This window comes from Paramacrobiotus metropolitanus, unplaced genomic scaffold (assembly GCF_019649055.1).
Source record: "Paramacrobiotus metropolitanus isolate TYO unplaced genomic scaffold, Prichtersi_v1.0 Parri_scaffold0000019, whole genome shotgun sequence".
NCBI classification, from domain to species: domain Eukaryota; kingdom Metazoa; phylum Tardigrada; class Eutardigrada; order Parachela; family Macrobiotidae; genus Paramacrobiotus; species Paramacrobiotus metropolitanus.
In genome coordinates, this window is record NW_026570239.1 from 875,075 (window position 1) to 888,663 (window position 13,589).

General features: G+C 42.5%; 2 protein-coding genes and 1 long non-coding RNA gene across 3 annotated transcripts; 1 reads left to right on the forward strand and 2 right to left on the reverse strand.

Annotated features, from left to right (window-relative positions):
- The first annotated feature begins 550 nt into the window (after positions 1–550).
- Positions 551–2,570, forward strand: LOC129586026 (G-protein coupled receptor moody-like). The gene is made up of 2 exons (XM_055479005.1): positions 551–2,261; positions 2,389–2,570. The coding sequence occupies exons 1-2, from the start codon at positions 1,382–1,384 to the stop codon at positions 2,568–2,570; spliced, it is 1,062 nt and encodes a 353-aa protein (XP_055334980.1). The 5' UTR covers positions 551–1,381.
- Positions 2,571–5,681: 3,111 nt separating this feature from the next.
- Positions 5,682–13,489, reverse strand: LOC129586027 (uncharacterized). Its single transcript, XM_055479006.1, has 4 exons — positions 12,693–13,489; positions 11,424–12,466; positions 10,320–11,114; positions 5,682–5,897 (listed from the first exon to the last, which is right to left on the reverse strand). The coding sequence occupies exons 3-4, from the start codon at positions 10,911–10,913 to the stop codon at positions 5,682–5,684; spliced, it is 810 nt and encodes a 269-aa protein (XP_055334981.1). The 5' UTR covers positions 10,914–11,114; positions 11,424–12,466; positions 12,693–13,489.
- On the reverse strand, positions 9,298–10,293 carry LOC129586041 (uncharacterized). Its single transcript, XR_008690090.1, has 2 exons — positions 10,074–10,293; positions 9,298–9,977 (listed from the first exon to the last, which is right to left on the reverse strand). It is a non-coding gene; the product is annotated as an uncharacterized LOC129586041 (long non-coding RNA).
- Positions 13,490–13,589: the final 100 nt, after the last annotated feature.

The following is a 13,589-nucleotide window of genomic DNA, read 5'->3' on the forward strand; positions in this document are numbered from 1 at the left end:
ACCCAATTTTGTTATTTTGTATCGGCACAGCACGTAAAACACAAAACACGCAAGTATAAAACTTTGTGTGAATAACATGCCGTGTCAACAAGCAAAATGTTTCGGTAAACACGACAAGAAAACGGTCTGGCAAACTGTGAAACCCGATAAACAGGAATGTAAAAAATGGCTGCATGCCTCGTATACTATGAGCATCACTGTAACATAACACGGTCATATAATTAATGATTTCGTCACTCCTCAATTGAACAGGCTTCCATAGATTAAACATGCTTCAGAAATCAGAGCCAACCTCGCCGTAAGGAGAGAAATACTCGTACATTTACCAACAAACGCGAAAGAAGCTGCGTTGTCTTGATCCAGACACGTTGACCACAGCGGCAACGTGACGGTTGTTCAATCGGTACAGAGCAAAGAGGACCAAGATAATCCAACATCAATGGTGGTCGAATCGGTCAGAGCATGATGGTAGTGTTTCCAGGGAATATTTACCCTTTCCTTGGTTAAAGAGTTCAGCCTTCACGAAATAACATTATTCGGTAGATTTTGAATGATTTTGTATGTTTTCATGTTACGTTTAACCACTGTAATCGTGTCAACTTAATTTCTTGACGCACGAGCATCTTCTCTGATCATTGTCATGGATTTTACGGAGGTACGTTTTCAATATGCATCTTTTATTCAAGCCTATACGGTGTATATGAATTTAAAGAATTACGCAGAACGTTCCATTAGACACTACGATCACAAGCACTGTATTCCTCACAATTACTTTAGCATTAGCTTCATCTACATCAGCATTCAACCGGCGTGTGATCCCTTTGTTAAGTGCATTTCCTGCTCCTTCATGTGCCGGAAGCGAAATCCCTCTGGATCCCGTATTAAATGACGCCTCCCTCATTTAGCCTTTGCCTGCACCGCTATCAAACGGAAGTCAGGAAAATTAACCGCTTAATAGCCGCTATTTAGTCCGAACAGTCTTGTGTTACCGTTTGTGTGGCCCCATTACGCCGCCCCAGCCGAGACCGGCATCCAGGAATTCCCTTGATTGTTGCGCATTCCTCTGCTGCGCAGTTACATCGGATGGACAAATTACACTGTTTGCTTGTGCCTGTGTTGTGACAGTGATCTCCGCGTCTCATACCTCAACCAATTTGCATTGGGTGTGCTTATTAACCTTCCCTGATTTTTCATTGCGGCTGATCACGAATTTATTGACTGATCCTTTTGTGCAAATCTCAGTATGGATAAAACCGAGGCGCTTCCAGCACTGCTGTTAATTATGGCCACTAACGCCAGTCAAGCCCAGAAATTTATTTTATAAATGTTTTGGCTGGGTAATTTGTTATAGATTATTCTGTGTAATATTGGAAGAACTGCAATGAAGAATTTCAGTGTTACCGATCGTTCTATTAATTTAACGGTATTAGCTATTGGAATGGACGCTTTATCGTACACCGTTCATTTCGGTGTAGCTTCCGTCGTTCTCTCTGTCATCGGAACTGTGAGCAGCGTTGTGTGCATCTGGCATACCAAGCGTCAATTACAGCAATACCGGGAAAAATCCGCCGCCAGCCAAATTTTATTAATCAGCTTATCACTAGCGACTTTCCTTTTCTGCGGATTTTGTCTTCCAGTAAACAGTTACACCATGATCCAAGGTCCGCTGAATTATCTAGGGGATAAACTACCGCTATGCTTAGCGCATACTTACATTTACTATTTGCTTATAACGGTTTGCGCGTTTTCCCACAGTTCCATGGCGATTAACCGGCTTTTACTCGTTGTCATTAATCCATGTGGATTTGCAGCAATAACAACGTCATTATTAATCTCTTGCTGGATTTTTCCTGCCATTATTTATCTATTTCCGTTGCTCTCCATCGGAGGGCGGTTCGGCTATTCACCCACAAGAAATAGGTGTGGACTGGTGGAGATTGACACGACGTATCATTTGTTCTGCAAGGTTATTTACGCTTTTATCCCCTTGATGATCGTTGTTGTGTGTTATGGGTGGATCATTGTGAATGAGGTGCTTGTTAAGCGCCGCGTGGACAGAGCATGCTCGGTTGTACCGCGGGTTCGGAGTGCCAAACGCGGGCGGCTGCAACGGGATTTAAAGGCGACGAAGGTGGCCTGTGTGATGTCGATAGTCTTCATGGTGTGCTATTTACCGTTTGCGGTGTACGGGATTGTGGTGCGGCGCTTAGAGGGACTGGAGTCGGTGGTGGGGATGGGATTTGACTTGTGGGTGTGGATAGGTGCGTCGTCGTTTAAAAAATGCCTTTGCTAAGAGTTACTATGTTATAAGGAATGCATTCAATAGATTAACGTGGTAATTCGATTATTATTATTAATAAAATCATGAGCAATAAATTATGGTTACAGGTTGTTCAATAAATCCCATCGTCTACGGGGTGCTGACGCAACTGTTGCGACGGCAGAAACGGCTACTTACCGGCGTCACCCATTTAGAAATGGAGATGAGCAAGACGCGCTCCCTGGGTGCCGGTGTTATGTGCGTGTTTCCCGGCGCTAATCGAGTAGATGATATGGCGCATCGTGATTAAGTTTGCTTGTACGCTTTTAAGAGATGTCCTAGGCTGGCTGATAAGCTGACAGCTAGTTTGAATTCAATAAAACAAATTTTTTCCGGAATATGATTAAGGAAATACTTTGTGTCTTTGTGTCTTTGTTCGTGTCTTTGTCATCTAAAAAGTCTTATTAATCTTGAGTATCAGATGGAGTTTCACAAAACAAATTTTCAAAAAGGGGAGGGAACACAAGTTCCCTTAAACGTTTAGTGAAACGCAAAAGCAGCCATTTTTAAAAATCCGCTTTCGCGAAGCGAAAGATATTGACGAACTTTCTGGCGGGAAGATACTTGCAAAGCAAAACACATACAAACGACAACTGCGAAATATAACAGACTGCACAATGTTAGTGAATACTGCCGGCATTTGGTTAACTATTATTACGCCCATGTCATGAAAGTCATTGCACTATGCAAGCAACAGCAATACGCTATGAACAGAATATAATGATAACTGTTAGCATATTTTAACACAGATTTATTAATAACTGTGTGTTATCATGATAACGGTTAACATAACATTATAATCGGCAGCAGTTGATATCCACTCTGACGGCGTACGTAACGTTGAGGTTGGGGTCCGTTTCCACATCATCCAAGTCTGGCAGCGGGAAAGCTGACCACTGACAAGTTGTCGCATATATACTTCCATCTTTTGCGATAGCCCATTCTTTCCAACGATACATCCGCCGAAAACGTAAATTTCATCGCGGTTAACGAAGGCGCAGTGGTTGGCTCTGGGATGCAGTAGGCTACTCACTTTTTTCCATTTGCGTGTGGTACGCTCGAACCGGAAGCAGGTATGCAGCAATTCAGCGGAAGGATCAGAGCCGTTCCGACCGCCTAACAAGTATAGTTCTTTTCGGAAAATAACGGCAGCAAAACCAACTCGGTCATCTGGCAGCGATAAAACCGATCCGGACGATTCCCATAGCTGTTTCTTCGTATCGAAGCGTTCCACCAATCGAGCACCATCACTTAAGGATGTTCCGATGACAACTAGTTTTGTCCCGTTGGAAACTATGCAGTCCACTTTCTTAATCCTGAATGCAGTAAATATTTTCTTTTGAAATTTAATGCTTAGCAACAACGAACTTATAAAGTAAAAACCCAAATTACATGATTAAACCAGATTCATCTCAAATTATTTTAACTGTAATTACTCTTACCAATGCGGCATGGGAAGCGGGCATACTGAAAAACTGTTCGTGTCAAGCTTCTTGAACGACGTTTGAAGATCGTTTTCCTCCCAGAAATAAATATTATCGTCAACGGTAACAGCACATTTTCCAATCTTTACCAGTTCTTCTCGGTCGACCTTACGCCAGCTCTGTTTGGCTATATCGAGTTCGATGGCATGGCTCTCTTTGTTAGTATCATCTTGTGTTTGGCAGATGATATTGTTGCCCAATGTGGCAAAACCATTGCCAAAAGGTTTGTCTTCCAAATTTCCAGCAAACAACAAAGGCTTAAGAATGCCGGTCAGCGGCTCGAACGATTGCATTAACACCGGCGAAGCTTGACTTTCCTGATGGCCGTGAAATATCACGAATAGTTCCTTCGGTACCTTCTTTTCGGCTTCCTCTAGCAAGGTCAGCACTTGATCCGCTGATGGCCTATCCTCGCTCGCCTGGCTTAAACACTGCCGAATGCAGCTGGAGAGGTAATTTGGTATCAAATCGGAAACAACAGGAACAAAACCGTTCACCAGCTTCTCTTCGAATACATGGTCGGAGATGCTCCTTCCTGCGATGACCTTTTCGGATCGCTCTAACTCGCTCTTTTCCAACCATTTTTCTTCGTTCTTAAGGACGCAGTCTGCCAGATCCAGAATTACGCAGCCTAAGCTCCAGATATCCATTTTTCGTCCGGTATTTATACTTTCGCCATCAATAGTTTCTAGCAAGCCTCTTCGGAATCTTTTGAACATTTCCGGGGGTAAATAGCGAATCGTTCCATGAAAATGTGGCACATCTTCTAAGCGAGTTACGGTTCCCGTTATCTGCGAATGCTCGTCCAAATCTCCGATGAGCAGCCTTTTATGGCGATTCCCTTCTTTCACCAGGATGTTTTTCGGTTTAAGATCACCATGAATTATCTTATTTTGGTGCAAAAAAGTTAAGCCTCTGGTAACATCCATGGCATATTGGATAGCCGTTGCCAGTGAAATGCTCGATTCCGGAGACGAAGAGCCATTTCTCGATCGATTAATTAGTTTTTCCAGATCGCCTGAAATTTCATCGATAGGTGAGCAAGCTGAGAGCAAGAACAAAACCTTTTAATCAAATAAAATCAATTATTTGTTTTAAGGCTTAATCGATAGACCGTAATTATCATACAGAAGAATAGAAGCGATCCAAGATTTTCTTTAGTACGAAACATGCCATAGCCTACAAGTACATCCTTTATAAATTAGCGAAATTACTTTAAGCAGCCAAAAATTATTGTACAGTGATATAAATTTCTCTGTTTGTCAAGAACAACAGACCGTCACAATAATCCATCATCAGTTCAATGTAAGGCACTCCATCCGTCGTTTTGAACACGCTAAACTTATGGTATGCCAGCAGGCTGGGATGGCGAAAATTGACTATTGTCACTAGTCGGTTACGAAGCCTTGGCCAGTTCTGATTGGAGTCGCTTGACCATTTGTAATGGTTTTGGTTATCTAGGTGTATCACTTTAACGGCCACCATGGAGTTTCCGGAAAAGTTTCCTCGTTTTGTTATCGTTGCTCTATATACTTGGCCAATGGCACCGAATCCGATACGGTCACGTATTGAATAGCTGAACTCACAGTTGGTACCAAAAGATTCCTCGTTGATAACGGATTCAGGAATATGTCCGCTTGACTCAGAGCCTGTGGTGACTCTCGGTGAAGCCGGAGCGGCGGTAACACTCAGCGTGCTGGCTTGGCTATACCTTATTAGTTCAAGAAGCTCGCTTGCAGCTATTCTGTCCTTACTGTCGATGCGTAAACACTGCCTAATCCAGGCAGCTACTTCCGGTGGTATAATCTCATCCACAAACGGGATGTAACCATTCCCCATCCGAAGGGCAACCGTATAATCTTCCAGGTCCCGCGTGTTCAGAAAATGTCCGTCCTTCTCAAGTAACCATTGCGATCGGTTGACACGGTTAGCTGGGCAAGTTTAAGCAAAATGCACCCCAAACTCCAGATGTCTGTTTTTCTCCCAACATTGCGTGTTTCTAATCCAGCGAACTTAATCATCTCCGGTGACATGTAGCGAACACTTCCCCGAATGTGACTTAAGTCCCCAGTTACCGTGACTTCGCTTTGAATCTGAACAAAGTCATCGCAGTCCCCAATCAAAAGTTTTCCTGTGCTGTCGACCAAGATATTTTCTGGCTTTAAATCTCCGTGTATAATTTCCTGCTCGTGTAGATATGTCAAACCATCTGTGATGTCCGCAGCATAACAGATGGCTTTTACCGGATGCAGTGGACGGCCGGTTTTTTGGATTCGGTGTAATAATTCTCTCAAACTTCCGTCTAAAAAAAAGATATTACCGGATAAAAAATTACCAGGCGATAAAATCATTTACACGAAAAAATTATGATAGTTTCTCTAAAGCCTACCAGGAAAATAATCCATAAGCAATTCAATGGCAAGAGACACATCATCATCGTCCCTGTAAATGGTCACCTTGTGATACCTAACCAGATGGGGATGGCCCAATTCCAGCAATTTTCTCATTCGCGCGACATAGGTTTGTTCAAGTTTTCGTCGATTTTCGGAATTGAGCTGCAAAACTTTTACTGCCGATTCCGTGTTTCCTTCAAAGTCACCGCGGTCTGTAATCGCCGCTTTGTATACAATTCCAAAACTTCCCCTTCCGATAAACGATCCGGAGTCATAAACGTAGCTGCAAGAACTACCCAGTGTTTCAATTAACATGATAAATTTAATTTATTAAGATAGTTGATTATAAACGAAAAACATTCGAATTCTGCAAAGCTGGCACAAAAAAAAACGATGAAATCATAAATTAATAGATTTCTTAAACACTTTGCGCCTGTATACGTTAACTGTAGTAACGTTATCCCGGAAGGGCCTAGACTCCAACTCTGACTCTGATTCTGATTCTGACCACTCAAACTCTGACTCTGACTACACAAAGTCTGACTCTGACCGCTCAAAGTCTGACTCTGTCTCTGAAGGTTTCTTAGGTTTCTTAATAGGTTTCTTAGGTTTCTTAGGTTTCTTAATAGGTTTCTTAAGTTTCTTAGGTTTCTTAGGTTTCTTAGGTTTCTTAGGTTTCTTAGGTTTCTTAGGTTTCTTAGGTTTCTTAGGTTTCTTAGGTTTCTTAGGTTTCTTCGGTTTCTTCGTTTTCTTAGGTTTCTTAAGTTATTCTTAGGTTATTCAGTCAGAGTCAGAGTTTGGACAGTCAGAGTCAGACTATGAGTAGTCAGAGTCAGATTTTGAGCGGTCAGAGTCAGAGTCAGAGCTTGAGCGCGGGCCCTTGTTTCCGCTAGCCAAGCGGTTGCAGAGAAAGGGTATACATACGTTTGCACATAAAATTATGTTTTAACGATTACAATGCAGTCCCACAAACTGCTACTATCTTCTCCGCCGTATCTGCACTCTGTATTTGGCGTGTAATGGCTTCCTGTGATCACTTATCACAGGTGCCAAAACCATGTGAATGCAGTTGTAGTCACAAAACCGATTTTAACTGCAGATATCTGCATTATTTCGTTTTGTATGCTCACCATCAGTTCTCGCAACTGTAAAGTTGTCGCGCTGCCGGCAGAGTTCTTACCCTTATCAGATCTGCGAGGACTGTTGTAATACGGATGCACAGGCAAACCTGCCTTTACGTAATCGTGCTAAAAAATGCACACGTGAAGTGAATGCGCTGGAATCTTATAAACCGGCGCGTCCCGTAGACTGTAACACAGAGGAATCCTGTAAAGTGAATACACCTGCATAATAGGCTTACGTACATTTTTAATTTGAACCGGATAGGAAAACCCATGTAAAAGAACCTGCTAGCGACATACAATCTGGCTGTAAATTAAATTCACCTGGATAATAAATACGCCGTCGGCCTTAACCGTCAATGTATTTAGGATTCAGGTTTTACTGTATCTGGATTTGATAACGTTCACCTCAAATCAACTGCCGCTATGAGTGCACAGCCGGTCCTTTATTTCAGCAACCAGCCAAAGATTAAGTAAATACTGTCACGCTGTGTGCTTGATGTATGGAGCAGCCGCCCCAGGTGGCTACTGGTGTAGAATTTATGCATTTCCTATGGAAATGCTCGGTTTACTGGTTCCTTTTTTCCTTATTTCTTTATTTTTTCCTATTTGGGCAATAAACTCTTCTTTTGTGGGAGACCCGTGTTCTCCCACCTCCAGATTTATGTATTTTCGAGGGGGTGTTAGACCTTCCTCGTGACAATACGTTGCACAGTAACCACAGAATGTGGCAGGTGTATGGGCGTCACCAATAAAATTTTTCACGCGACTTTGATTTGATCAAGCCAGCTACTCGGCGAATGTGATTGGCAAGTGTACCTTCTGTAGAAATTGTTGAATTCGGACGTATTTCCGAATACGTCTACATGTTCTTTAAACCTTGTTGTCAAGTGCTCTGTTTGTGTTGTACGTAATACCCTTGTTACACTTTCAACATACTATAGCTTGTGATGTTCCATGCAACCGGAAGATGTGAACATAATCGTATTATTACAGATGGCCTGGTGTCGGGTTCTGTTTACAGTGGTTTGGCTGCATGCCGCGTCATGACGCTAACAGCGGTGGTCTGATTCTCCCGTAAATTTGGATGTTAAGTAAACAGAAAACTATTTTGCGCTTCTCAAGAAGCATCGTTGTGTGGAAGGAGGACGAGGGGAGGAGGAGTTGTGTGGAAAAACGAGAGGTTGCTACGATCGAACGAACGACAAAAAGTCCAAGAACAAATTTTAATTCATTGAAAATTCTAATCAACGACTGATTATCGTCACAGTTCTTCCGTTTTTATCACACCGGTAAAACAGATCAGCTAACCAGCTGTAACTCATCAGTTTCAATCAAATAAGGTTTAATTATTTGAAATAACAACACTTTGCTATGGTACGCAATACGCAACATGTGAATCGGAGGCAGCTAACCTAGTAAGTAATTGTTAAAGGGAAAAGCCCGGTATGAGATTTTTAAACTAAGGCTATGCTGGAATCCTTGAGCACTAATCAGCATGTCGCAGGAAATATCCACACTTGGAATAACGGGCCCGAGTTCTTTACTGTCGAGGGCGGAAGCTCGAAGTTCCCGCCTCCGTCTTATTTTTCTTTAGCAACCATGAACTGCGGCTTATACTTGAGGGAGCCACGCGAACTCACAGGAATGGTGATTAACAATGCCAGAACTTTATAGTAACGTACGAGGATTATTAATCCCGGAAGTACCTAGTTCCCGGCTGAAGTAATCATCCTGCAAGTTTTTCGATTTTGTTATCAGTTCGCACTCGAAAATTGGTTTTCTTAGCCGCGATAGGTCTGTAATCTTAACGCTCCTAACTAAGCGATTGCAAATGAGTGCAAGCGCAGTTTACCAGCGAATTAATTAAAGCTTCCATAATATTGGTTTGAGTCATCAAGCGCTGCTTGCAATTGGGTGGTTTGTTTTGTTCTCGCCCCTAAAAGGCTTTCTGTACATAGCAGAACAACTTTGTCTGATAAATAAAACGATTCCTTTGCTGGAATCGAACATTTTTATTGGATTGTCTGATTCTAATAATGTCAAGAATTTTTTTACCATAGGACAAGGCCGTTAACTACTACCGAGTGGTATTTTAAAGAAAAAATGAAATCCAGCCTTTAACGGTGCAAAGTTACCGTGCTTAGTTGCAGTTAATTTTAGCGTTAACGGCGTAAAAAACATTGAAGTCTGGATCCATATCAAAGTCGCATAAGTCAGGCAGTGGGAAGGTCGTCCATTTAAAATCCCTCGAATCGTACACTTCCATCGTTTGCGACAAGCAATCTGTATCACAGATGCGCCCACCGAATATGAATATTTGGCCGTCATAAACAAACGCATAGCTGATGGGCCTGGCCTGAAGAAGGTCACCCACTTTTTCTCAGTTGCGTTTATTAAGGTCAGATCGGAAACATGTTTTCAACGCTGAAGCCGAGGGATCAGAGCTGCTTTGACCACCTAAAAGATGCAGTTCGTTGCTGAAGAAGAGGGCAACAAACCCAATACGGTCATCTGGAAGTTGTAGCACTGATTCCGCTGGTTCCCACTGCATTGTTGCCGCATCAAAGAGCTCTAACACTCGAACAACCGTCTTCGGTGAGGTTCCAATGACGACAATTTTTTCATATTGCAAACAATGCAGTCCGCCGTTTTAAACCTGAATGCAGATAGAAATTGTATTGCCCAAATTGTCATTCAATAAGACAATCATAAGTCGTTTCGGCTCATCTCAATATGCTTCGAGAACTCTTACCAAAGCGGCATAGGAAGCAGGGATAGAGAAAAACTGGTGTTGTCGAACATTTTAAAGGGAGCTTGTAGGTTGTGTTCGTACCAAAAGTAGACATGATCGCCAGCGGTAACAGCAAATTTTCCAAACAGCCCCAGTTGCTCCGCCCTTCCGATAGAATGCAAGCTCTCTTTGGCTACATCTAGGACGACTGTGTGATGCTCCTTGCTTGATTGATCGTATATCTGGCACACAATATTATTGTCCAGCTGGATGAAACCATGGTAGAAATACTTGTGTTCCAAAACTCTCGCATAACAACGGTTGAAATGCTCCAGTCAGCGGCTCAGACGACTGCATTAGGACTTTCGAAAACTGACTTTTCTGATGGCTCTTTATTATGACAACCAGTTCCTTATCAGCTTCCTCTAAATGCAACAGCAACTGTTTCGCCAAAGGTCGCTGTTCGCTATCTGGAGACAAGCACCGTCGAATGCAGCTCGTAAGATATCCTGGAATCAAACCGGAAACGAATGGAACAAAACCGTCCAACCGTTTCAACATGTATTCGACTCTCGTCATGCTACTTCCTGCCAGGATTTTCTCGTACTGCCCTGAGTCGCTTTTTTCCAACCATTTCTCATCATTTTTAAGAACAGAACCTCCCAGCTCCAGAATTACGCAACCCAGGCTCCAAATGTCGGCTTTCCGTCCCGAAACTGCAATGTTGTCCTGTGAATGTATTACTAATCTTTTAAGCATTTCCAGAGGTTGATAATGAATTGTTCCATGGAAGCTTGTGATTTCATCAAAGGACGTGTCGGTTCCAATTACTGGCTCATCCAGATCGGCGATAAGCAGCATCTTGTGGCGGCTTGCTACCCAGTAGTGCTTTCACCAGAATATTTGAGGGTTTAAGGTCACCGTGGATGATTTTGTTGTGGTGCAAAAAGCTTGCGCCTCTAGTGATATCCGATGCGTAGCGAATAGCTGTGGAAAAGTGAAGGCATGGCTCCGAAGAGGAAGTGTCGCTTCTTGATCGTTGGAACAGCTCATGCAAATTGCCTTAAACATTAAATATTTTTCGAGGATTAGACAGAAATCAAAAACCTAATCTTTTCCAACTGCTTGAACGCTACTAGGAAATTGCGCGACAAATCTAGTACTGCGGTGGTACTGTACTGACACGATATTAAGGGTCAGTAAAATCCCCTGGACCGCCCGCGCTAGTTGTCGGTTCCTTTGACATCAATGGAGCCGACGCCTAGTGCGGGCGGCTCCATTGATGAGTACTTAAATTCACGTGACCAGCTATATTAAGTCAATGAGCGACCACCGCCAAGCGCAGTACAGAATTATCTAAACCAAACATACCGTCACAGAGATCCATCATTAGATCAGTATGAGGCGCTCCTTTGGGTGGTTTGACAACTTTAAACTTATGGATTGCAACTAGGCTTGGATGGCGCTAACTGTCTAATATCACCAGTGGATTGCGCCGCTTTGACCAGTTTTCAATGAAATGTGGGTTGTGTTCATCCAAACAAAGATTAACCCGTTTAGGGTAAGAAGGGCCATTAAAGTTCCATTAGTTCCGGTAGTTCCACTGGTTCCATAAGTTCCACTGCTGCAAATGTTCTTACATTGTTCTTTGGCGACAATAGTGTAACAAGTGTAGCGCTAATGGAACCCAAAGGAACTACTGTGGATCGTCTCACTGCGCCCTCGTTTGCCACCAGTGGAATCTATGAAACCTTATGGGAATTTATTGGAACTGTTGGAACAGAAACTCTGTCACATCATGTCGCAGTGAGACAATGTATAGTAGTTCCAAATGTTCCAGTAAGTTCCAATAGAGTTCCATAGGTTCCATTGGTGTCACATCCGGTCGCAATTAAACGATGTACAGTAGTATCAACAGTTCCAATAAGTTCCCATATAGTTCCCTAGGTTCCACTGGTGTCACATCAGGTCGCAAATTAAACGATGTACAGTAGTACCAACAGTTCCAATAAGTTCCCATATAGATCCCTAGGTTTCACTGGTGCCACATCATGTCGCAGTTAAACGATGTACAGTAGTTCCAACGGTTCCAATAAGTTCCAATAGAGTACCATAGGTTCCACTGGTGTCACATCAGGTCGCAATTAACGATGTACAGTAGTATCAACAGTTTCAATAAGTTCCCATAGAGTTCCATAGGTTCCATAGGTATCACATCAGGTCGCAGATAAACGATGTACAGTAGTTCCAACGGTTCCAATAAGTTCCAATAGAGTACCATAGGTTCCATTGGTAACCGAGCTGGCTGGGCGGTTTTTCAGCACTTTAAGAAGTTCGCTTGCAGTGATTCGATCTATGCTGTTGACGCATAAAGTCACCGTAAACACTGCCGGCTTTAAATCACCATGTATAATCTGCAAATCATGCAAATATGTTAAGTTAAGCATTCAGTTATACAGTATCTCTCGTGTGATAGGTGACTTTCGCAGGGTGTAGCAGACACCCTCTTTCTTGTGCCGTTTTCTGGATTCGACGCAGTAATTCTTCCAGATTTCCATTTATGCACAAGGGAGCAAATCACGAAAAAACTCCAACATGGTTATAAGTACCTGTATGCCTTTCTAAAGTTTTCTTGCTTACCGGCAAAGTAATCCATGAGCAGTTCAACGGCAAAGCGACTGTCGTCTTTTCGCTCAAAGGTTATCTTGTGGCACTTTACCAAATAAGGATGATCTAATTCCAACAGTTTTCTCATTCTAGGCACCCTCGTTCGTTCAAGTCGTTCAAGTTCTACCCAATCTTGGTAATGCGAGTGTATAACTTTTACTGCTGATTCTCCGCTTCCAGTAAGATCACCACGATCCTTTATCAAAGCTTTGTATGCCGTCCCATTCCCTTCGCTTCCGATATATGATCCGATTTCGTAACTGTAACTACTGCCAACGATCCTAAGAAACATTCTCAATTTACAAAAAACAGTTATGGCAATCAATAAAATAGCTGATGCAGAAATTATATCAAACGCGAAATATGAAATTTTTTTTTGGGAGGATGTTGCTGGCTTTTCCAGCGATACTAAGCACGGCAAAGGAAGAAAGCGCCAAAAGGCCGGAGACGTAATTGTTCCTTTAAATATTTGACCAAAACCACGGTTTGAGTAAAATTTAAACAAAAACTTATTTTCTCCAAAAAATTATTCGGGACTCGAGAATGTGGCTGAAACGCGATGGACACAACAGCAGCAGAATCTGTTTTAGCGTACGCGATTTTTCCTACAGTTGAAGTGTTTATGAATTTTAATAAACAGCGAGAATGTTTTCACTTTAAGAGAGCGAGACAATGAGACCTGCCAAGTGCAAGGAAAGTTGCTATGATGAAAAAGATATGGCCAACTGTCTCGGCTTCTTTCATTTTCCAACGGCGCTGCTAAGTCAACAGTATAAATTCTCTCTCAGGATGTTAAGCAAGAAAATGATAACAACCAGAAAACAAACAAAGTTGCAAAGACTGATAACCGAGCCTATGTATTCGAAGTTA